Source organism: Perca fluviatilis, chromosome 18 (genome assembly GCF_010015445.1).
Source record: "Perca fluviatilis chromosome 18, GENO_Pfluv_1.0, whole genome shotgun sequence".
NCBI lineage: Eukaryota > Metazoa > Chordata > Actinopteri > Perciformes > Percidae > Perca > Perca fluviatilis.
The window spans coordinates 10749770-10775313 of record NC_053129.1 but is presented as its reverse complement, the minus strand read 5'-3'; the positions used below and the strand labels follow the sequence as shown (position 1 = coordinate 10775313).

The 25544-nt window shown below is 40.8% G+C and overlaps 3 protein-coding genes and 1 long non-coding RNA gene across 6 annotated transcripts; all 4 read right to left on the bottom strand.

The window, feature by feature from the left end:
- Positions 1-330: 330 nt before the first annotated feature.
- Positions 331-4364, bottom strand: LOC120547319 (alpha-1-antitrypsin homolog). Its single transcript, XM_039782874.1, has 5 exons — positions 4127-4364; positions 2991-3653; positions 1832-2102; positions 1159-1303; positions 331-633 (listed from the first exon to the last, which is right to left on the bottom strand). The coding sequence occupies exons 2-5, from the start codon at positions 3607-3609 to the stop codon at positions 442-444; spliced, it is 1227 nt and encodes a 408-aa protein (XP_039638808.1). The 5' UTR covers positions 3610-3653; positions 4127-4364; the 3' UTR covers positions 331-441.
- Positions 4365-7331: 2967 nt separating this feature from the next.
- On the bottom strand, positions 7332-13750 carry LOC120547318 (alpha-1-antitrypsin homolog). Its single transcript, XM_039782873.1, has 5 exons — positions 13619-13750; positions 12445-13072; positions 11009-11279; positions 9806-9950; positions 7332-7680 (listed from the first exon to the last, which is right to left on the bottom strand). The coding sequence occupies exons 1-5, from the start codon at positions 13619-13621 to the stop codon at positions 7489-7491; spliced, it is 1239 nt and encodes a 412-aa protein (XP_039638807.1). The 5' UTR covers positions 13622-13750; the 3' UTR covers positions 7332-7488.
- Positions 13751-14622: 872 nt separating this feature from the next.
- Positions 14623-18814, bottom strand: LOC120547320. Of its 2 annotated transcripts, none has more exons than XR_005637047.1 (4): positions 18409-18814; positions 17724-17857; positions 15335-15494; positions 14623-15237 (listed from the first exon to the last, which is right to left on the bottom strand). It is a non-coding gene; the product is annotated as an uncharacterized LOC120547320 (long non-coding RNA). The 2 variants fall into 2 exon arrangements; XR_005637048.1 differs by lacking the exon at positions 18409-18814 and adding an exon at positions 18293-18311.
- A 335-nt stretch (positions 18815-19149) lies between these two features.
- Positions 19150-24283, bottom strand: LOC120547237 (alpha-1-antitrypsin homolog). Of its 2 annotated transcripts, XM_039782740.1 has the most exons (6): positions 24213-24283; positions 23290-23348; positions 21807-22431; positions 20937-21207; positions 20505-20652; positions 19150-19794 (listed from the first exon to the last, which is right to left on the bottom strand). In XM_039782740.1, exons 3-6 carry the CDS (start codon positions 22420-22422, stop codon positions 19603-19605), a joined length of 1227 nt encoding a protein of 408 aa, XP_039638674.1. In that variant the 5' UTR covers positions 22423-22431; positions 23290-23348; positions 24213-24283; the 3' UTR covers positions 19150-19602. The 2 variants fall into 2 exon arrangements, with proteins under 2 accessions (XP_039638674.1, XP_039638675.1); XM_039782741.1 differs by lacking the exon at positions 24213-24283 and having other exon boundaries at positions 23290-23349.
- Positions 24284-25544: the final 1261 nt, after the last annotated feature.

The window sequence follows — 25544 nt, the reverse complement described above, 5'->3', positions numbered from 1 at the left end:
TCTGTGAAACTAAGCAAAAAGACTGTCGAGCTGATGTATTATCAAATGAGGGAAAACAAATACTACAAACGCCCAATGTGATATTTTATGTAACATTTCAGATACTACTAAGGATCTCTGTTCTATGTTATTTTAGTCTGTGTTATGCCCCTATAATTTTCCTTTAAGGGGAAATTGGATTCTAATGGGTTAATGGCCAAATAAAGGCATGGCATCGGTCCGTTAACACTGGTAGGGAAGGATGAGATTATTGAAATCATATTTAAATATTTTGTCTCTATTTATTGTGTATTTGATGTCATGTTGCACAATGAATAGAAAAACGCAATCTTTTTTTCCATTTTCAGTGTCCTCCTTTATTATCTTTTCAAAGTAAAAGATATAAGGTGTAACCTGTGCAACCTGTGATCATAGTTCATGGTTCTTATTTGTCTTGCTTCTTTACATGGCTGTGGGGTTGTTGATCTTGCCCATGAAGAGGATGCTCCCGGTGACGTTCTCCAGGATGAAGACCAAGAAGGGTTTGTCAATTCTCACGGGCCGGGGCATACTGAAGTATACTACCTCAAGAATGGTGGAGGATGCTGCCTCTGTTCCCATCTCGGCGACACTCAGCAGAGCCTTGTGGGACGCCTGTGGAGGAAAAAGAAGGCAGTCAGAGTCTAGTTTAAAACTACGCCGGCGTATTAGGGCCATCGTACGTATATATATATATATATATATATATATAAAAACAACTCTGAATTTCTTTGAAATTAGAGGGATACATTAACACACAAAAAATAATTCGGAAGGATAGTGTTTTTTTGTCAAGAAATCATAGTTGGGTGCATTAGGGGCAACTTCTTTTGAGTTTCTTTTCTCATGAATTAGTGACTTTAATCTATATGGATTTCTGAGTTTTTTCTCCCAAATTTATGACTCTTTTCATGAAATATTTCCCACTGTTATTACTTTTACCTACAATGGCCCTAATACCACGCAGGTCTACAACAAATGTAGAAGCTTAGGGGTCATTATCAGCATCCTCGGGGGGTAAATGTCTCTATTCTGCAGTTGTTCCTGAACCGCTGCTCATACAGTGAGGTAGATATATTCCCATGTTTATAAGAACTTAAATGAATAATGCACCTAAGAAGAAATGTTTGCCTCTCCTACCTTTGAGACTTTGAGCGGGACCTCAGACATGCCAGAGAAATCAGCCTTGTTCTCAAAAGCGTCGGTTATGCCCATTTCTTTGAGTGTGCTTTCCAGGGGAGCATCAGCAGAGACTGAAAACTTTGGCAGGTACAGATCCACATATCTAAGAAACACAGAACATCACCAGTGTCAAAATAGCTGGAATATACAGTTAAATCACTTCTGGTCTCGGTAAGTTACACATTATGGCTGCACGATATGAGGAAAATAAACATGTGATAACGTTGTTGGATATCGCAATAACGATATTACTTACGATAAATATATATTATTAAAGTGTACTCAGTTCTGCATATCTGCTGCTTTTAGTATTCTGCTAAAATACAGCAAATTCATTGTTGAATTTAAAAAAAGGCACCATTAAAAAAGAATGGCGGTTAAACTTTAAAGTGTTTTCTAAAGTTTATGTTTAAAGTCTTCTACTTGATACTCTCAATTAACTCAAAAAATCGTAGTGTCTTTTGCAATGCGTTTATTGCGCATGTTAATATCACAATGATTTTTTTTAAAAAGTGATATAACTTGCAGCCCTATTACACATTACTTGCTGTTTCAAGTAAGTCAAATGTCATCCTTCAACATTTTCCCAATCACTAGAGGATGGGGATTCAAAAATAGAGATTCCTCTTACTTCATTGAGACGGAGTCTCGACAGTGCTTGATGTAGTCCTTGTTGATGAAGCCCTCCACCTCCTTCATCTTGCCTTCATCGGGCAGGACGATCATCATGGAGGTGTTGCCCTTGTAGGGCAGCATGATGACCGTGGTGTGGTTGTCGACGTCCCAGTAGGTGTCGTAGTCACCCTTCCTGATCATCATGTCCACCTGAACTTTGGTGGTCTTGTCCACATTGAAGTCCGTCTTGCGTGTCATGTCCCGATTGAACGGTGTTTTCCACTGTCCTGTATGAGGCAGTGGACAGGGGAAGAGGACAGTAATCAGCGCAAATTATCAGTCATTTGTTTTTAAATGTTGAATAATGCTCTTCAATCATACTTCCAACAAGTCCTTACAACTGTATAGGTCATTTCTTCCTACCCTCTAATACGACCAACAGGAGCGTTTTCCTTCCTCATTTATAAACCAGAGAACGTCGGTCGCAGTTTTGAACGTAATGGTTGCGGTTTTAACCACGTGTTTAACGTTGTGAAACGGTCACAGTTTGGTTATGTTCATCAGAATCAGAATACTTTATTGATCCCGTCAGGAAAATTGTTCGGTTGCAGTTGCTCACAGTCAGATTGAAGGTAAAAATAAGAGTAAGAAACGAGCTAGTCAATAAGTGTATAAAATTAACATAGCTACAGTGCAAGAAATGAAACGTAGGCCCCAAAAACTTTAAGTAGTCTACTTGGTTAAGTTTAGAAAACGAGTGTGGTTTGGGTTAAAATCAGCCGTTACTTAATTACGGGTTATGCACGTGACACTGAATTTGACGTTCGTAAAGTGAAAAAAAAACATGCAGATTAGTTTTATTTTCAAACGGGTTTAAATCCCGCTCTTTTGGGTGACAGTCTTGTGATTGTTTGACCCATCCACCACCCCAACCTTTCTCTCTCCGAAATGTGGGAACTTCCTGCTTTGCGCCCATCATAATTACTACTAGTGGGCGCCGTCACCAGAAACATAAATGTAGGTCGTAATTGCTACTTGAACAAACAACCCATGGGAGCGTTTTTCAGGGGAGGAGTCTATACTTCATTGTTAAAACGGCTTTATTTAACATGTGGTGAGTTTGTGTCTATGCCTGTCGGTAAACTATGAGGCATGGACTTGAAATAGCTTCTTACCTTTAAAGTAGACATAGTTAATAAGCACAATGGCCATATCAGGGTCCAGGTCCTTCACCATATCTTTGATCTTATCCTTTGTTTTATTAGCAATGAACGTGTTGATTTCAGCTGCAGCCTCGGCGGATTTGGTGAAGTCGACGTTGAAGACATCGGCGGAGTAGTAGTGCTTGACATCCTTCAGGAACTTCTCCAGAGGACTGAAGCCGGAGCGCACGGCCACGCCGTTACCGACATCCAGATGCTGGCTCTCCTGGCTGTTTCCATGCATGCTGAAAAGATGCTCGTACGCTTCATTGACCTGGGTCTGGGTAAAGGTGCTGTAGCCCAAGCTGGAGAACAGCTGGCGGTGGGTCTCACCACTGGCCCCTGTAGACAGCACGGACAGGGCGGTGGAGAGGCCCAGCGGCGAGAAGAAGATGTTTTGTCCAGCAGCAGTTTTGTTATTCAGGCTTTTGTATAGGGCAAAGGCAAAGTCAGCATTGGGAGAGGACAGTTTGTGGCAGTTCAGCTCTCCCTCGTGGCTGTGTTCAGAGCCGTGGTGGTGGTGGTGGTGGTCTGCCCAGGCTGCAGCCAGCAGCAGGGCTGAGAGCGCACAACTAGCAAAGATCCCATGCATCTTTACAGCCTGGCCAGGGAAAATCAGAGGAAGTACGCTGGGCTCTACCACAATAGGTGATAGAAGAATTAGATAATTTGCAAAACATTTTGAAATGGAAAGACAAGTGACAGTAGCTGCTGGCTTTGAATTAAACAGGACACACAGAAAGATTTAGCCTCTAAACAGCTCTACACTTCCCAATATTTACATTATTATGTCACATCTTCAAAGTTTTACTTTCAAACCTGAACATCAAGTTTCAAGTTAAATTAAAAGAAATATTACATACATACATACATACATACATACATGAATGAAAATGATAAAGTTGACAGTAGCCAAAGTTTCAATACCTTTTAAACAGGACTCACTTATGATCTAATCTTAACAGCATTACACTTCTATTGTAACACGTTTGTCTCCACACCACAAAAAGCTCTTTTCTAAACTTCACAAATACAAAAAACTAATTCACTTCAATTTAAGTCATAAGTCATAAAACATTCAGCATATTTCAATGGGGGTCCATGCTTACCATTAATCTCCTCTGGTGCAGTTTGGCAGAAAGTTCATCTCTATATTCAGGAGATCAGATCAGATCAGCTGACACATACTATTAAAAATTAACAAGGCCCAGCCTTTTCTGTCCTGTGCTAAAAGATTTCTGGCCAAGCTATCTTCCCTTCACAACACAACTCAAAATACAAATAACAGGGTAAGGTACCATTGGTGAGACTTTACACACTGTTGAATTATGGGGACATATACAACGTGTATCAATGTGATACAGATAGGAGATGTCAATGTGTCAGCCTGGTGGGAGTCACAGACTTTCTCTCTCCTAGTTCTTCCTGCGGCTTCCTCACTACTACACATAGACTCTCTCTCTCCCCCGTAATCCTCATTGCCGCTATACAACTACAACAGCTACGGATGGCTCACCGCTGTATAGCCGCAAAAGCCACGGCGGGCACCAAGCCAACGCCTTAAGCGTAGGCGTTCAAAATGCAAGATCAGCTAAATGACTTCATCTAGTGGAAAATCCCCAAAAAAGGTGGTCTTCAGCCTCAAAAGTAGCCAATTGAAGTTTTACATGCGTGTTTTGAAGGTGATCATTGGAGCGCTCCTCAGGAGGAGGGGCTCTCTTTTGGATGATATAAGGCAAAGTTAGACAAAGGAATATTTAGCAAGCTTTCCGGTACTTGCTCGGGTTTCTTGTGTGTAGAATTCTTTTCGAAGCACATTAAACTCTCTTTTTCACATCGGACTCTGATGCTGCGTGGATTTTCTGAGACCTCGTTTTGGGACTTTTTCATACTTTGAAGAGAACTTGAAGAGAAGTTGACAAAGTGCAGCTGGCGATAAGGTCCGCGCCTATAAACCTGGCCTTGGGTCGTGGACCTATATTTTATTTCAACAATACAAGCTTACATTAAATCATCAAATAATGACAAAAATGATACAAGGATTTTGGAGCCTTTGGTTGAAGTATGAAGCAACTCATTCCAGTCATTGCCACTTTAAATCCCTTCTGGAAAAGGAAATGGTAACTTATTTTAAATAATAGCATTAATTGGAGATTCATATAGCCACTAGTCACTAGTAATAACATATCAAAGCCCAGTTGTTCACGATAAGTCTTTTTCCGCTTCAATATTTTGATACAGGTGCTCAATAACACACAAGTTTGTGTCAGCAGTGCATTAAATGCACCATTGTTTATTAACTATCACATACAAAAGTCCACTTGATACCAGGGTCGGACAATGTCTATCAAATTGCCATATGACCGTGTGTCCAGAGCAGTGTAAAGCGTTACTGTGATCAGATTACATTTGTCTGTAACGCAGTAACGTAACTCATTACTTCAGTAATCACATTACAGTTACTGATAAAAAAAAAAAGATTGTGTTATTTGCATTAATGGTTCTTCAACTATCTGCATAACGTGAGGAGAGAAAAACAAATCAAATGTCCCTTTTCGTGCGAGTTTGTGCAACACAAAACAAAAATGGCAGAGCTTAAGAAAAGACGTCTTTTGAGTGGTGGAGGTATGCCCATTACTTCAAATGAGTTGCGCGAAAGGACAAATACTTTATTGTAAAATGTAACTTGTGCCTAGGGCACAAACACCTGTCCAGCGCCACAAACACAACCTCCAATCTATCCAAGCATCTCCAAAGGCAACATGCTAACATAAAGCTCGTTCCTAAAGACCCCCAGACCCTGAGAGATGCGGACGCTGATGAAAAGAGCATGTTTCTGACACAAGCCAAGCAGCCAAGACTTGATATTCAGCAGCAGGTAAACAAAGCAGAGATAAGTGGGCTTGTGGCAGCATAGATAGTGGAGGAAATGTTTGCCGTCTTTCCGAAACATACTGGGCAAGATACAGGTACCGAAGAGCGGACGGCTGCCATCAGACAGGAACAATTTTGCAAGCTACTAATCCAAAAGTAATGTAACTAGTAGTGTAACTAATGACTTTCAGCAGTGAGTTATTTTGTAAAGTAAGGCGTTAACATTGAGAAAAAAAAACTCCTGGGGCACCTGGGATATCTTTCCTTGGACATGGTCAACCACAGGCACTCAGTATACAATGTGGCATGTTAGTAAAGGGTATATGAAGTCATGAAAATTTATTTCCCTCGACATAACGGCAAATCCTCACTTTAGAACTACCTGTGCTGTGACAATATCATGTAGCTACTAGTCGGTATGATTGACGAAATGGGAAATTGTTTTCAGAAAACCACTTTAATTGGTATTGTAAATCATATAGCCACAGGATTCATTTTGAGAGTAGATTGAAAGCTGAAAGATTAAAATCATTTTTAGAGTGCCAGTTTTTCACGATGAGATTTCCTTTTGCTCGATGTTAAACCATTACTAAACGGTTTGGATACAAGATGAGAGAGGAAGCAGGTTCCGAGATCCTGGAGATGTTCTATGCTTATGGCATTAATCCGGCTCCAGGCCTGGAGCTCTCGCAGCTATACGAGTCTTGGCTAACGAGGTGATCTGTGTGGGGCGCCTGGATAGCTCACCTGGTTGAGCGTTTGCCCCATGTACTAAGGCTCAGTCCTTGATACAGCGGCCACAGGTTCAATTCCAAACCTGCGGCCCTTTTCTGCATGTCATTCCCCCCTCTCTGACCCCTTCACATCTTCAGCTGTCCTGTATAAAAAATGCCCCAAATATAATCTCTAAAAAAAGGAACAACAAAGAGGTGATTTGTTAATGTCCAGCTGGGGAGGAATCCCCCTGCAACAGCTCCTGGCTGCAAACCTATCACTTAGCTCTTCAAGCCTAGCGTATGGTTGCCTCTGCCAGCTTTGCTCACCAACCAGATGCCCTTACATAAACACCACTCAGGCTATAGATGCTCGTCTTCAGTCACTTCAGAATGCCCAAGCTTTACCCTCTACCTCTGCGTGGATAAGTGGATTGCATATTGATGTGATTTTACATACAGTATATTATGGTAATGGAATGTCTTTGATGTAATTGGTATGTATTGCGTGTGTAGTGTGGACCCCTGGAAGAGTAGCTGACTGCTACGGCATCCGCTAATGGGGATCCTTTTACAAACCATAAACAAACCAAATAAAGTCATGGTCATCAGTCAGCTAACACTGGTAGAGAACTCTAAGATTATTTTAATCACATTTAATTTTTTTTTTTTTAATCCATGTATTGTGTATTTGATATCATGTTGCACAATGAATAGAAAAAAGAAATCTTTATTTTCCATTTTCAGTGTCCTCATTTATTATCTTTTCAGAGTCAAAGACATAAGGTGTACATGCTTCCATTTAGAAACACTCCAGCAGCTTCTCAAATTATGGCTGCTGCAACCTGTGATCATGGTTCATGGTTCTTATTTGTCTTGCTTCTTTACATGGCTGTGGGGTTGTTGATCTTGCCCATGAAGAGGATGCTTCCGGTGACGTTCTCCAGGATGAAGACCAAGAAGGGTCTGTCAATTCTCACGGACTGTGTCATACTGACGGGAAACATCTCAAGAATGGTGGAGGATGCTGCCTCTGTTCCCATCTCGGCGACACTCAGCAGAGCCTTGTGGGACGCCTGTGGAGGAAAAAGAAGGCAGTCAGAGTCTAGTTTAAAACTACGCCGGTGTATTAGGGCCATTGTAAGTAAAAAATAAAAAATACATAGGGGGATAATATTTCAAGAAAAAAACTTTCCGAGAATAAAGCCGTAAATTTACTAGAAAAAATACTTGGATATTCTCTGAAGTCATACATTTGCTATAAAAAAAACTCAGAAATTCTCTGAAAAGTGATATCCCTGCAGTTGTGGTCTTGAAATAAAATCCTGAGTCTAAGTAAAAATTAGGTTGATTCCAAGACCGAGATCTTCAAAAAGTGGTCTTGAAATCGGTCTTAAGACCAAGACCGATAGAATACCGCAACATTGCACACAATGTAACCAGACGATCTTCCGTAAGTAATTGTGGCTTGACAGTGCACAGCATCACTCCAGTTAGAGATCCACAGGGAACAGATACCTGCTGCCTTCAGATGGCTGGAATGAGTCAGCAGTGTCAAGGAAAGGCCTTCATACGCACCAGAGAACACAAGTGGTATTACCATGTTTAAAATAAAAAAAATCTTCTTATGCGCCTACAAGCTATTGGAGCAAAAACTAGCATAAACAGCACAAACTGTAGGAGCAAAATTCATGGCAATGGGCCTCATTCACCAATATCTTCCTAAGTTTTCTCTTAAATATGTTCTTAAGAAAGTCCCCTAAGAAAAGTCTGATTCATGACGTGTTCTTAAACAGCAGAATTGTTCGAAAGTGTGTTCTTAGAGTGACGAATCCCAATGTCTTTGTAAATTGCCTGTTGCTCCTTTTTAGCATAGGTAAACGCCCCGTTAATTCCCATAAAAAGGGCATGAGATGGAAGGGCCATGTCGTGTGCACACTTAGAGAAATGTCCAAAAGACGTGGCAAGGACGGTGGAGGCCTCGACTCCAAAAGAAAGAAAAACTTTAGTAATTCTGAAGTGGAGGTACTGCTGCAAGAAGTTAACGAAAAACGAGACATCATATTTAGTAGCGTCAGCAGTGCATACTAAGCAGCAAATAAAACCGATGCATGGAACACAGTTACTCATGCAGTGAACGCTGTATCCAGAGAAGGGCGCAGAACCCATGAAGTAGAAAAGAAACGGTTTGATCTGAAATCTGAGGCAACATTCTTTATTTCAAAACATAGAAGATACTCTTGCCATATAAATAGCTTGATCAATCACTTATTACTGGATGGCAGGGTTGCCCATTAACATAATTGATGTGAATTGAAGACAAAGAAAGTTTATTTATCTAGGCCTAGCACAATTCATACACAATGGCAATTCAAAGAGCTTTACAAATGAGCAGTAGTGTGTATTTATTAAAACAAACAAATGTATAATTATGTGTAAAATAATGAAAATAATTTGTTACAAATTGGAGTTCTTTCGAGTGTGCGTAGAATCTGTTCTTACCTAAGAACAAATCCCAAATGAAAAAAACATTGGTGAATATTCGTGAAAACCGCGTAAGTGGGGTTTAAGAACACATTTTTTCTCAAGAATGTTTGGTGAATGAGGCCCAATGTCTCTTCAAAGTGTGGATGCTTATGATCATATGGTGATTCAGGGTGAAAATTTGGGCAAGTATTTCCTTATTGCTAAATCTGATTGCAAATGAACGTCCACTGCAGGCGTAATACACAGCAAGAGGCGGCGTCTGTGGTGGGATGAGGTTGATCCACCCTTTGCAAAATGAAGCAATGTAATTCCTTGACAAAAAGAGTTTTCAGTTTCTTTTCTTGTAAATTTGTGACTTTAATCTCAGAGGATTTCAAATTTTTTTTCTCCCAAATTTATGACCCTATAATGTCAGAGAATATCCAAGTATTTTCTCTCGTAATATACGACTTTAGTCTCAGTTTTTTCTCTGAATATTTCCCCCCATTGGCTTCATTATTATTCTTTTACCTACAATGGTGCTAATACCGCGCAGGTCTAGAACAAATGTTGAAGCTTAGGGGTCTTTATCAGCATCCTCCTCTCGGTAAATGTCTCTATTCTGCAGTTTTTGCTGAACCGCTGCTCATGCAGTGAGGTAGGTACTGTATATTCCCATGTTCATAAGAACTTAAATGAATAATGCACCTAAGAAGAAATGTTTGCCTCTCCTACCTTTGAGACTTTGAGCGGGACCTCAGACATGCCAGAGAAATCTGCCTTGTTCTCAAAAGCGTCGGTTATGCCCATTTCTTTCAGTGTGTTTTCCAGGGGAGCATCAGCAGAGATTGAAAACTTTGGCAGGTACAGAAACACATATCTAAGAAACACAGAACATCACCAGTGTTACAATGGCTGGAATATACAGTTATATCACTTCTGGTCTAGTTAAGTTACACATTAGGGCTGCACGATATGAGGAAAATAAACAACATGTGAAAACGTTGTTGGATATCGCAATAACGATATTACTTACGAGAAATATATATTATTAAAGTGTACTCAGTTCTGCATATCTGCTGCTTTTAGTATTCAGCTATTGCAGCAGTTGAGATCATATATTGCAATCAATTCTCTCGTGTCACGCAGTTCAAAGTACGTATTACAGCTACGGTAGCCTTCACGCTTCAAAAAGCCGGTCTCTTGCTCTTTTCAATATCCTTTTTCTGGGCGAAGAAGATGACTCTGGATATGGATTTTGAATACGTGTGGTCCTCCATGTTTCCTTCTTCAAACTTGTCGGGGCCGTCAAGAAGCGACGATACCCATTAGCAGCATTAGCAGCACCTGTGAGTTTATCATGTGACAGCGAAAACGCGAAAGGCGGAGCAGTATGTCCTATATGTCCCTTACCGGCTAACGTATTTCGAGATGGCGCATGAATATGGAGCGTCTCTCCCCAGTTCATGTGAATGCAAATGTAAAATTTCAAGCCAAAAGGAATACTTGGAATTGATGGTGGTGGTAAAATATTCATGAAAAAGGACACGTTTGTGAACGGGCAACACAGATTTTGATAATGAACAACTAAACACGTTACACACTGGACCTTTAAAAAAAGAACTATAGTTACACTTTAAAGTGTAGTTTTCTACTGATACTCCGTGGTGAAATGTACATTACATTTACTTAAGTACTGTATTTGAGTTAAGTTCTTTCTTGCCACTTTCTACTCCACTACATTTCAGAGAGAAATATTGTACTTTTTACTCACACTACACCACATTCATCTGACAGTATCTTTGATACTTAAATTAAGAGTTTTTTTGCACACTAAAAAACGATATATTGTGCAGCCCTATTACACATTACTTGCTGTTTTAAGTAAATCAAATGTCAACACTTTCTCAATCACTAGAGGATGGGGATTCCTCTTACTCCATTGAGACGGATTCTCGACAGTGCTTGATGTAGTCCTTGTTGATGAAGCCCTCCACCTCCTTCATCTTGCCTTCATCGGGCAGGACGATCATCATGGAGGTGTTGCCCTTGTAGGGCAGCATGACGACCGTGGTGTGGTTGTCGACGTCCCAGTAGGTGTCGTAATCATCCTTCCTGATCATCATGTCCACCTGAACTTTGGTGGTCTTGTCCACATTGAAGTCCATCTTGTGTGTCATGACACGATTGAACGGTGTTTTCCACTGTCCTGTATGAGGCAGTGGACAGGGGAAGAGGACAGTAATGTATGTCAACGTAAACTATATATAGTCTTTTTTTATGTTGAAAAACGCTCTACAATCATCATTCCTTCCAACAAGTCCTCCAAACCAGAAACCTAACCATACGACTGTAGGAGTTGTTTGTTCCCAACCTATAATAGGACCCACAGGAGAGTTTTCCGTCCTCAAATCCAAACCAGAGAACGTAACGGTCGCAGTTTTGAACCTCAACGGTCATGGTTTTGAACACGTCTTTGTGAAACGGTCCCAGGTAGGTTATGTTTATGCACCGAAACTACTTAGTCGAGTTTAGAAAAAGACCGTTGTTTCGGTTAAAGCTATAGTGGGTAGTTTCTGTCGCCTTCATTGAGGAATCCTAAGTAATGACAACAACACTGCCGATGCATCCACATGACGCAAGCCTTCGGTGATTGCGCACCACCCCCACCCCCTCCTCCACCTTACAAATCAAGGAGGACACGAAGGATTAGAAAAACAAGGACTCTTCAGAAGAGTTAACCATCTTGTGATTTTTAGGTTCTCTTTGTCTCCGAAATTGAACGCTGCTGTTGTCCTTTCTCAGCGGTGACGTAAAAACCAATACTCAAGCTGCTGCACGCGAAAGTCGCCGGACTATAACATTTTCTTAACATAGCCATACTGAGAAATACAGAGAGAGTTTTGTGGAGCTGATAGGCTTAATTATCTTTGTATCAACTCATTTGGCAATGGCTTGAATGTAACGGACGTTCACTAATATAAAATAGTCGCGCACTATAGCCTTAAAACAGGCTTGCGTACGCACGTGATGCAGAACGTGACATTCATAAAGTAAAAAAAGTGAAACTTGCAGATTAATTTTGGGTTGAAGCCCGTTCTTTTGGGTGAAAGTCCTGTGTTTGTTTAAACCATCAACCACCCCAACCTTTCTCCTTTGGTGCTCTTATCCCTTGTCACCTTGCTTCCTGCTTTGCTGCCATCATCATTACTACTAGTGGGCGCCGTTGCTATAAAAATGTAAATAAAAGGTCATATTTGTAGCTTGAAGAAATTACCTATGGGAGCGCTTTTTGGGAGAGAACAGTCTCCATACTTCCATACCTCTCTTTGCCTGTTGAAACTGTAAGACATGGACCTTAACTTGGTTCTTACCTTTAAAGTAGACATAGTTGATCAACACCATGGCCATATCAGGGTCCAGGTCCTTCACCATATCTTTGATCTTATCCTTTGTTTTATTAGCAATGAACGCGTTGATTTCAGCTGCAGCCTCGGCAGGTTTGGTAAGGTCGACGTTGAAGACATCGGCGGAGTAGTAGTGCTTGACATCCTTCAGGAACTTCTCCAGAGGACTGAAGCCGGAGCGCACGGCCACGCCGTTACCGACATCCAGATGCTGGCTCTCCTGGCTGTTTCCATGCATGCTGAAAAGATGCTCGTACGCTTCATTGACCTGGGTCTGGGTAAAGGTGCTGTAGCCCAAGCTGGAGAACAGCTGGCGGTGGGTCTCACCACTGGCCCCTGTAGACAGCACGGACAGGGCGGTGGAGAGGCCCAGCGGCGAGAAGAAGATGTTTTGTCCAGCAGCAGTTTTGTTATTCAGGCTTTTGTATAGGGCAAAGGCAAAGTCAGCATTGGGAGAGGACAGTTTGTGGCAGCTCAGCTCTCCCTCGTGGCTGTGTTCAGAGCCGTGGTGGTGGTGGTGGTGGTCTGCCCAGGCTGCAGCCAGCAGCAGGGCTGAGAGCGCACAACTAGCAAAGATCCCACGCATCTTTACAGCCTGTCCAGGGAAAATCAGAGGAAGTTTGTTGGGCTTTACCACAATAGGTGATAGAAGAATTAAATAATGTACACACCTTTTGAAATGATTTCTTAATGGAAAGAAGTAGACCAATTGCTTTGAATTCAAACAGGACACACAGATATGATTTAGCTTATAACAGCTCTACACTTCCCAATTATTACATTATTATGTCACATCCTTAAAGTTTTACTTATAAATTTACCAACAAATTTAAGTCTAATACATCTAAAGTTTCAAGTTACATTAAAAGAAGTATTACATACATACATACATACATACATACATGATAAATGAAAAGGATAAAGTTGACAGAAGCTATGCTCAATACCTTTTAAACAGGACACAGTGATGATCTAATCTGAACAGTTTTACACTTCTATTGTAACACTTTGTCTCCACATCACAAAAAGTTCTTTTCTAAACTTCAAAAATTCCAAATTAGACATAAGTCAAAAACATAAGTCCAAGTCCTCATAATTTATATAAAAAATTAAGCATATGTCAATAGGGGTCCATGCTTACCATTGATCTCCTCTGGTGCAGTTTGGCAGAAAGTTCATCTTCAGAAGATCGAAGAGGGTCAGTCGACACATCTTTTAAAAATTAACAAGGTCCAGCCTATTCTGTCCTGTGCCGGAAAATGTCTGGCCAAGCTATCTTTACTTCATTACGACACAGCCACACAGAATGGGTAAAGTATCAACGGTGAGACTTTTACGGTAAAGGTTGCATACACACAAGCTTACATTAATCATCAAATAATCACAAAAATAAATTATACAAGACAACCAAGGAGCCTTTGATGGAAGTATGAAGCAACTCACTTCAGTAATTTCCACTTTAAATTCTTTCTGGAAAAAGAAATAGTAACTTATTTTACATAAATACTAACTAATTGTTGACTATTTTAGCCTCTAGTCATTTCATTTATTAGGATATGCATAAGCTGTAGCGGAAACAGCTATTAGTCAGTAGGATTGCATTTTGAAACAATTGCTCAATAACACACAAGTTAGTGTCAGCAGTGCAATACATGCACCACTGTTTTTTATTAACCATCACGTATGCACGCACGGGTTGGACAATGTCTACTGAATTGGCATTAAAATAATATATAGAATGCCAGTTCACGATTTAATTTCCCTTTATGTTAAACCATTCAGTGCAAGTTGATACAGGTTCCGAGGTCCTGGAGATATTCTATGCTCAAGGCATTAATCCGGCTCCAGGCCCTTAGCTCTCACAGCTATGAGTCTTGGCTAACAAGGTAATCTGTAAATGTTCAGCCTGGGAGGAAGCCCCTGCAACCAGTCCTACAACCGCTCCTAGCTGTAACCGCGCAAAGAAAACACATCGCTCAACTCCTCAAACCAAGTGTAAGGTGTCCTCTGCCAGCTCTGCTCATCAACCAAATGCCCTTACAACCCTGCATCAACACCTTTCAGGCTATTTTGGTGGATGTCTGTGGTTTCTGATTCTACTAATCAAGGAATGTTTCAGGGAGACCGAGATGTTATAATATAAGATCTTTATTCAATCAAAAGACCTGAGTATTTTCTGCAGAAAACCACTAAACCTCTCTCAGGCATTCATTTGTTTCATACGCAGAGGATGGACGCTTATCCCATCCCATATCTTTACCACATAAGGCCATTGACCTCTCTGTTTTCCCAGACAACGAATGCATTGACTGATAACAGGATTCACTGTAAATAAGTTATGGATCGAAGATCCTGACTGAATAACAGGAAATAAGATAAGACCTTTTAGTAATGTAGTCATGAGACCACACTTTCCACATACGATTATATAACCCAATAAACTCATAATACCACACAGATTAGGGGTGCACAGATATCAGGTATCGGGTCTGATACTGTACTCATGTACTTATACTGGCATCAGGTAACGTGAACCTGTTGTTGGCCAATAGCTTGCTTAAACACGGTTACACATTTTAAAAGCTAAAAGGTTTAAAGTATGGCTGTTTTTCACTCAAAGGTTTCAAACACGGGGAGTCCCAGTCCGATTGAACTGTTGTTCATGCAAGTGGGCGGCCATGCCATACCTGTGGCAATATGGGTCATTCAGCAGCTCTCTGCCCTCTGGTTCCATTTTTCCCCAAGAGAACGGGCCACTGCCTATAAAAAAAATTTACCCATTTCCCTCTGGCTACAAGGTGCACATCTTTAAAAACCAGCACATATGCAATAATTTCAATGAAATGTGTGCACTTACCCAAACTGTTTTCCTCCATATCTGCCGCAACTGCATAGATGGAAATCAGAGATCCCTCGCAGGTTTTGGCCTCAGCAGAATCGTCATGGTAGAGTCAATTAAAACCACCCTTTTACTCCAATAAATCTTGTAGTTCTTGCATCAGAGAAGATTTTTATTTCTGTAGATTTAAAACTGTATGAATACATTTAATTTAAAAACATGCATGTATGTTTTGTTTTTGAATAGGAAGGACATTCATAGAAAATATTACTTCATTACCAAACTTATGGTACAATACAGAATCACTTTCAAAATCCTGCTTAAAGCTACAAAGCACTTAACAGTTTAGCTCCTCAGTACATCTCTGATCACAAGATCACAGACTTATCTGGCTACTGCCTAAGCACTCGCTCCTCAATTACAAGAGTTTCTGTTGAGATTTAATCATAATACATCATCTGTAGTGATAATAATAATCAACGTTTTTTCTGTATTCACTTGTCTCTCCAGATTGAAATGAGTCAGCAGATGCTTTGCACCAACGTCTTCTATTAACTGTGTCATTTACAATAGGACACGATAAATAATGATGTATTTAGAACATCAGACACCTAGACCGGTTCAGATGACTGATGGTAAATAGCGGATTAGTGAAAGACTACAAATAGATGAACAGACTAATATTTCTGTTATTTATGTTAAATCTGCTCCAATCTCAACCACCCACAGCAGAGCCTGCTGCAAGGAAAACTATACAACTATAAAATGACCCTACTTCTCACTTGATTTATTACCTCAGTAAACATTTCCTAATACGTTTTGTGAGGAAATAAAAAAATTAACATGCTAAGTGCCTAGTTTCAGCAAAATAAGGCTACGCCAAGGCCTCAATAGGAAGACAATCATTTCTAATGTCTGTCTGTAACATGTATAATAATCTAATAATTAATTAGTTATAATGACTCTCATTAAATATAATTGCATGTATGTACTGGATCTTGACTTCAGTGGTGAGGGGGTCAAACTGCCAGCGCAAGAATGTTTCCTGGGGAAGGGTTGATTAGGTTAAGATATACGGTACCTAACTAGGCAGAGTTCACAAGGGGATGGAGAGCCTTGGACTGATGATGCACTCAGAGCTGTGGACGATTATGTACTGTTAGGAATATTTACCAATACTGTAGATAACAGTCATCTTAAAAGAATGGCTGTTCTTGGCAAGATAACGCATACACATATAGCAATGCATGTCCTTCGCACACAGAGCATTGATATTAGAAGGAGAGGGGGGTAGTAGTCTGGTTGGAAGTAGATTAAATTCCTCTTGAGTGGGATGGAAAAATACCCGGGAGGAAGGGAGAGAGGGAATCCTCCAGGGAGTCGACATCTCCCATTGGATGGTACATCATGTGCCAAGAGGCTGGGGCCAGCCCGTGCACCAAGAAGGAAGCACCAAGTCTAAACCACAGTTGCCTCCCACCTTAGTATTAGCCAATCATAATAGCTTGCACATTTCTATATAATCTCATGTAACCAGTATTCTTTTGGGGCGAGGGGCGACAGAGTAACAGCACCCGCTGACTGTGGCTTCTCAAACTGAAAGAATCCTTGTATACCGTGTGTATATATAATAAATCTATAATAAACCACCTTAAAATGAGAGAAATGTTTGTCCTAACCGACCAATTGGACCCCGTCAGTTTATAGTCTCAAGAAATTCTTCCAAGTCTTCTTTAATACAACATGATGCTCTTAAGTTTGTAAGTACATTTTGTTTTAAGCACATTTTTTCACTAGCCAAAATTTGCATCCCAATTAATATCACAGCTAATGTGAATTACGTATTCACTTTGCAAACCAAGCTAGCTAGCTAGCGCTAACTGGTAACTTAACGTTAAGCTTAGCGCTCCTCCCCAGCTCCACCCTGTTGTCCAAATATGGTCACTTTTGGCTCCAAAAAAACAAGATGGCGACGGTCAAACTACCAAACCTGAGGCTTTAAAACAGTAGAGCGTTTTCACGGCACGTCATCAATAAGGAAGTCAGCCATTTTGGGGGTACTGAACAAAAAACGACGCAACTGAACTTGCAACGTTTCCTTATTGTTGCTTAAAATGGTCAATTATTTCTGTGTTGTTGGCTGTACCAATCTGTCGGACTGGGCATTTGGAAGTACTACAAATTGCCAAAAGTTATTACAAATCGGGGAGAAGGGTGCAAAAAATTTTGAAAAAAAGTGACTTGTTTTAAATTATGTAGATAAACAAAATCATTCTTAAGTCATTGTTGTGTGGTACAATACACACAGTATACTATTGTCAGCAGAAAAACACATTATATTAAACAATAAATTTGATTTAGTTGCAGTTGCAGGTTTTAATAGTTTTGTTTGTTTCTTCACGCTCACCTTTGGTTTGTTCCATGGTTTGGTCCAACATTCAGGAATGTTTGGGGAGGAGCCGCCCAGCATTTCCTGTGTGTTTATGGTGTGGATGATGTCATCGCGGAAATCATCGGTGTCCTTCAATTGTGTAAGCCGTTCTGTCAGAAGCACGTGCTTTGTTATATTTGGTATTAGTTTATTTTATTTTGCTCAAGTTTTCTATTAATAGCCTAAAATGTGTCTATTTTAAACTTTGTCTCATTTATACGTGTTTATGGCCACACTGTAAATAAATTTGCACTCGTTAAGATTTCAAGAAGTCTGCCTTCTTATTGTTTCTTACCCTCTGGCTACGCTTTACACGTGACTGAGGTGTTTTACTCAGTACGTTTCTTGACCCTTTTAAATGCCGGGATAGGAAAGAGAAGGCAGAATTTTTGGGTTGTCGTTTCAAGACTAAGGAGCCAGCTCATATGAATCTTCTGGTGCAAAGACTCTATAGTCCACAAACCAATGGGCGGCGTCACGGTGGCTACTTCCACTTTTTTATTTTTTTTTTTAAATACAGCCTATGTATCTATGGTAGGGTTTACCTGTAAAGGGAAGAATGGGGTCGCCCACTGTCCTGTGTGAGACAGTGGAGGGTGATTACATATCACTGAATTCTTAGAAAATTGACATCCACATTTTTTTTTAGAGCCATGCTTACTGTTAGTGTCCTCTTTGCAGCAGCCGTTTAGAAGACACGTCACCATCCCATATCCAAGAGTCAGCTGGGAGTTCTATTAAAAATTAACGAGGACCAGCCTCTTCATCTGTCCCGTCAAGAGATTTCTGGCAAGGCTCTCTTTTCTGATGCAACCCAACCCAGTAAACACAACATTGGTAAAGAACCGCTGGTGCAGTAGGGGCCTGAAAATGTGGGTTACACTTGCATTAGTCTCGCTTTGCCAGACAGTCCACACACACACACACACACAACAGCACGGAGGAGGGTCTGGCCAGTCCACTATACTTTAAACCAATCACAATTGTCATGGGCAGCACTAACCTCCGCAAAGGAGCCGCTGTAAAATAGTTGTGCAAGAGAAAACTGATTGTCTAGCTAGCTGTCTGGATTTACGCTGCAGAGATCTTAGGAGAAGACCAGTTAACCATAGCCCTCAAATCCACCGGCAATTAAAATTCCAACACAAAGAAAGAGGAAGGAGACTGACATTGGTGAAAATACATGCATCTGGTGGAATTTCCTGCAGCACCGGAGCAATCCCAGAAGTGGAACGTCAAGGATATGGACCACACTTGCATTAAATAGGTATGAGCTTATAATTATACAGATTCTATCTATCTATCTATCTATCTATCTATCTATCTATCTATCTATCTATCTATTCATTCAGCATTAGTTCATTATATACAGCCATTTGGTAAAATAATTAGATCTATGAAGCCCAGATTAAAAAATTCTTTATTTCACTTCACCATGTTGAAACAGCATTAGCCCAGTGAGTGTAAGCAGACTCTTTTAAAAAAAAAAAAATAAAAAAAAATATCTCATACAGTCAGCTGGATACAATATACAATTATGTAGTTCAGTATTTGTACACCAAGCCAGATTCAGATGACAGATGGTAATAAATGTGTCATGTTGGCAGACGGCAAAGCAGATTAATGGGCTGACATTTCTGTTACTCCATTATAGATCTGTCATCTTGTTCATCAAACTGTCCCCCATTTATCAATTCTCCCCCCCCCCCCAGGCTCTTAATATCACTGTGACATCATTGCAAGGCTTGCAAATGCTAAAAAAGGTAAAAAAGGAGCTAATGTCCTTTGGCAAAAAACAAAAAACTACAGTGTGAAAAAGTAACGCATGTAACACTCCTCTCTTCCCCTAGCATCTTTACTCGGCTGTGGGGTTGCTGATCTTTCCCATGAAGATGATGCTCCTGGTCGAGTGCTCCAGGATGAAGACCATAAAGGGTCTGTCGAGTTTTATCGTTTCAGGCATGCTCATGGGCATGACCTCGATTGTGCTGACGGCTGCTGCCTCTGTTCCCGTTTCGTCCACGCTCAGCACGGCCTGGTGGGACACCTGGGGAGGAAGCGAAGTCAAATTAGAGTGCAGGTCTGGGAAAACTGTAGTTAGCAAAGGGTCTTTGCAGCATCTACTCTAATCTATGTTTTTGTGAAAATGTTTTTCACACAAACGTGTACAGTTCCCAATGTAAAGAAGTATACTTTCACTTGTCAAATCTGCACTGAGGTACAGGTGATGGAAACAAGTCAAAAGAAACAAAAAAAAATAAAATAAATTTCTGCCTAACCGATTCAATTTAAGGTTATTTCAGCGTTTTATAGATTGAACTGACATTACGAGGTTTAAATTAGTCCATATTCAAATCCTCCTCTTTATCGGCTAGCTCCATACCTTTCACAAACAAATTAAACAATCCTTAGTCTTGCTTCCCTTTTTTAATGTGCTATTTTTTCTAGAGGAAAAGTTATAAACATTTGCAGAATGTGACTTAGTGTGCTGGCATTTTTCCAAAAATAATGCATTGATTTTTTTTTTTTTTTTTTTTTAAGTGTGCAAAAGACATGTACTTAAGATATTTAGGGTAGAGTCCTAAAGTAAAAGATACAAAAATAAAATCACAACTGGAAGGTGCTGGGATTGACCGCCCGGTCACAAGCACGCTTCTCTAACTTTTAGGCCACAACTGCCCCCTGTTAAAATTTCCCCATGAGTAAATGTAATTTCCATTCCCATTACAAACGTGGAGGACTGTTTGCTGATCCTACCTTTGAGACTTTGAGCTTGATCTCGTCAGACACGCCAGAGAAATCTGCATTATCCGCAAAAGCGTTGGTTATGCCCAGTTCTTTGAGTGGGCTGTCCAGGGAGGCTTCAGCAGAAATGGAAAACTTTGGCAGGAACAGATCCACAGAGCTGATAAACAGAACATCACCAGGGTCACAATCACTGGAATATACAGTAGACTTAGAGCTTGTTTAGTCAACTTGAGTTGTACTTAATATGGACACCATGAGAAAATAAAGTACCATTCCAAACCTTGGACTGGTACTGTACATCTTTTACTCAGCATAAAAGACCCCAAAAAACACATACACATTCCATACAATCCCACAAATGAGCACACCGTTACTGTATCTACAACACTCGTCACAACCATGATGAAAAGGACTCAAAAGTAAATCAAATTCCTCTCTTACCTCCTGAAGAGAGAGTCATGCCAGTGCTTGATGTAGTCCTTGTTGATGTAGCCCTCCACCTCGCTCATCTTGCCTTCATCGGGCAGGACGATCATCATGGACGTGTTGCCCTTGTAGGGCAGCATGACGACCGTGGTGTGGTTGTCGGTGTCCTGGTAGTATTCGTAGCGGCCATTCCTCTTCATCATATCCACCTGGACCTTGGTGGCTTCGTCCACATTGAAGTCTGCCTTGTGCGTCTGGTTCCCATCGAAGGGTTTCTCCCATTGTCCTGCACAAGGCAGTGGGGAGGGGGTTATGTAGTTTTCATTAGGTCAACTCAAATGATCGTGGTTTCGCATAATGTAGCACTATGTATCATCTTGCATTCTTTTATTATCTTTCAGACTGGTTCGTTTAACATATTCCTGGCATCTAGGAGCTGCAAAGATTAGTAGATTAATCCATTAGTTGTCAACTATTAAATTAGTCATCAACTGTTTTGATAATTGATTGATCAGTTTGAGTTATTTATCAAAGAAAGTAAAAATTATGATTCCAGCTTCTTAAATTTGAACATTTTCTGGTTTCTTCACTGCTCTAACAGTGAACTGAATATCTTTAAATTGTGGACAAAAGACATTTGAAGAAGACACCTTCGACTTTGCAAAACACTTGGCACCAATTTGACATTTTGTCGACCCAACAACTAATCAATTGAGAAAATAATAGTTATAGTTGCAGCCCTAGTAGCATCCTTCCTTAAACTACACAAGGACATGTGCGGCTAAACCTGTATAGATGCTGCGTCTATGTGTTCATCAAAGCAGCAGGCTATCTGCGTGAATGCGCTGTTCTTTCAGAATGTCTCTGTATGCGCATGTATCCTACCTCTGAAGTAGACATAGTTGATCAGCACCATGGCCATCTCACTGTCCAGGTCCTTCACCATATCTTTGATCTTGTCCTGGGTTTTACTGGCAATGAAGGTGTTTATCTGAGCCGCAGCCTCTGCAGGTTTGGTGAAGTCAACGTTGAAGACATCGGCGGAGTAGTAGTGCTTGACATCCTTCAGGAACTTATCCAGAGGACTGAAGCCGGAGCGCACGGCCACGCCGTTACCGACATCCAGCTTCTGGCTCTCCTGGCTGTGTCCCATCATGTGGAAGAGATGCTCGTACGCGTCGTTGACCTGTGCCTGGGTTTGAGCACTGTAGCCCAAGCTGGAGAACAGCTGGCGGTGGGTCTCACCACTGGCCCCTGTAGACAGCATGGACAGGGCGGTGGAGATGCCCAGCGGCGAGAAGAATACGTTTTTTCCGGCAGCAGCGTTGGTACTCAGGTGTTTGTAGAGGGCAAAGGCAAAGTCAGCATTGGGAGAGGACAGTTTGTGGCAGCTCAGCTCTCCCTCGTGGTGTTCAGAGCCGTGGTGGTGGTGGTGGTGGTCTGCCCAGGCTGCAGCCAGCAGCAGGGCTGAGAGCGCACAACTAGCAAAAATCCCACGCATCTTTACAGCCTGGCCAGGGAAAATCAGGAGGTGGTAAGTTGGGCTCAACCACAATAGTTTTTTAAAAACGGAAAGACAGATGGCTTTGAATTAACAGGACACACTAAGTACATTTACATGCACATAATATTCCGGTTATATCCAACCAGAACATGCAGTTTACATGACCTGTATCAAATTTGGAATATTGTCATATTCTGAAGAATTTGACAATATTAGTGTGCATGTAAACGTACTGATTGATAGCCAGGCAACAAATTTTGATCAGATGGAAAGACTGAAATGCCCCTACGATTGCGCAATGGGTTAGGGACATGTTGTATTTTATTAAATTGGAGTAGTTAAGGTATTCTGTTAGTTGGCCAGATGACAAGTTTATGTCTACGTTGATATGGCAACCCTTCCCTTAGTCCATGATAACTTCATGGCTAAGTGAAGACTTAGATATCTTATATAGCATTGACGTTTCTTTGACTTTTCTACCTCCTGTGCGGTTTATGCATGCGAGTGCCCTAGACACTGTTTTACATTTATAACAACTTGTTTTTATATATATATATATATATATATATATATATATATATATTGTTATGTCTTTGTCTATTTAGATATTTTTATGTTATTTCTATATACAAGTCTCAATGTGTCCTCAGTTAACTGCAGTTGTATTAACAAAACTTGAGAAATAAACTTAAAAAAATAAAAATAAAACAGCACACCTCTAGTCAGCTCTACACTTCCCAATTACTACATTATTATGTCACATATTCAAAGTTTTACTTTCAAACCTGATTTTTAAGTCTAATGCACCTAAAGTTTCAAGTTTTAAAAGAAATTTCCATGTTTCAATAGAGTGTGTATGCTTACCTTTAATGTCCTCTTTGCTGCAGACCGTCTGCCCGAAACTTCCCCAATATATACAGGAGCTGGGAGAGTCAGCTGACAGTTAGGTCAAACATTAACCAAGACCAGCCTCTATTCTGTCCTGGGATAAGAGATATCTGGCCGGACTATTTTCCCTAATGCAAAACAACTCACTCAGCACAACATGGCTAATGAATCAATGGCAGCCAAAAACAGGCTTTTCTATAAAACATAAATCCTACTTTAAGAAAATCAAATGAAAAACACCAGAAATCACTGTATGGAGGGAAACTCCTTTCAGACTGAAGTCATGCTGAATTTCAATTGAATTCCATTATGAAAATAAATAATTGGTATGCCATTTTCCTTTAAAATAGCATGAACTGGTATTCTAAATCAAATAGCCATTCATCAATATTACTGGGTCAGCCGGCTGAGGCCTTTCTGTGCAACGTTTGCATGCTTTCCCCATGCCTGTGGGTTTCCTCCCACAGTCCAGACATGCACTCTATTGTATGCTAGTATTTCTTGACGAAATTTTATTCTGCTTCATGTCAAACTACAAAACAACACGGTAATATAATAGACCTTTTTCACAGCAGCAGCATGTTGACATGTCATAGTAGGAAAAGCACAGGTGTATTCAAAACCATTAATGATGGCTGCATTCCACTTAGGAGAGGTCCTGGTATTGTGCATGCTGACTCACTGAAATAGCTTACTGGGACACTTGATGGAACTGAGCCATCGTTAAGGTTTTCAGTTTCAGCTGTGCTTTTCCTACTATGACAAGTCAAAATGTCTGCTGTGAAGAAGGTCCATTGTTACGACTTGGAAACAGCAGGCTTGGACCCAATGTTTGAAAGGTAGATGAAAAGGCAACAGGAAGAGTTGGAATATATATTTAAGTAAAAAAAAGGGCTTACAACAAATGGTGTCCTGAATCAGGCAGGTCTATCTGGAAACCAGTAAACTGAAAATTAAAACTTGAAAAGCTAAAACCACTTGGACGCCACAACAAAGGGAGTGAGGACTAAATACACAAGGCACAGAGGGTAGTAACGAGGGACAGGTGACATGAGGGCTGGTGAACAGGTGAAACACATCAGGGCAGGACAGGCAATCACAGAGGCGGGAAAAACACAAGGCAGGAAGTCAAACAAGACATGATACAGGAGAAACAGAGAGACTACAAAATAAAACGGGAAACTAACAAAACCCAGGATCACCACAGCGGTAGTCACGCATTGCCAGACCTTCCTTCACAACGCTGCCGATACAGGGCAGGGCTGATATACATGACGTACACACAAACAGAAAACCCCAACCTAGAAACAAATACTGTCACACATCTTAAATAAAGTTACGTTAACAACAACAAAAAGGCCTCTAGCCACAGAGCAGGACTGTGACAATAATAACACCTAACATGGTGAATGTCTAAGGGCAGTACAAACACTTTTTTACTAACTTTATAATATACAGCTAGATATTAGACTTTTTCCAATAGACTTATATGGAGAAAGAGATGTCTGTAAATCAGTGGATGCATTTTTTTTTAGCGTCACAACCCTTGCGAAATAACTCGTATCACGATATCAGAATTTGATCCATTCAGTCCGATAACATTTGGAAAGGGGCCTTCCACAGATACAGTTCAGTTTCAAGGATTCACTTCTGCTACATGTACGTTTAACATTAACATACGTTTACGTGGTCCTGCTCCACGCCCTGCTATGCCCTGCTACACCCTGCTACGCTCTGCAGTGCCCTGCTACGCCCTGCTACGTCCAGCTACGCCCTGCTACGTGCTGCTATGCCCTGCAGTGCCCTGCTATGCCTTGCAGTGATCTGCTACGTCCTGCTGTGCCCTTCTATGCCCTGCTATGCCCTGCAGTGCCCTGTTACGTCCTGCTATGCCCTGTAACGCCCTGCAGTGCCCTGCTACGCCATGAACTACTGCAACTACTATTTCTAGTCATAGTTCAATTATCTTTATTGTGACTATTATTTCCACTGTTCATCACACCCCCAGACACCGCCTACCAAGAGCCTGGGTCTGTCCGAGGTTTCTCCCTAAAAGGAAGTTTTTCCTTGCCACTGTTGCACTAAATGCTTGCTCTTGGGGGAATTCATGGAATTGTTGGGTCTTTGTAAATTATAGAGTGTGGTCTAGACCTACTCTATTTGTAGAGTGTCTTGAGATAACTCTTGTTATGATTTGATACTATAAATAAAACGGAATTGAATTGAACATT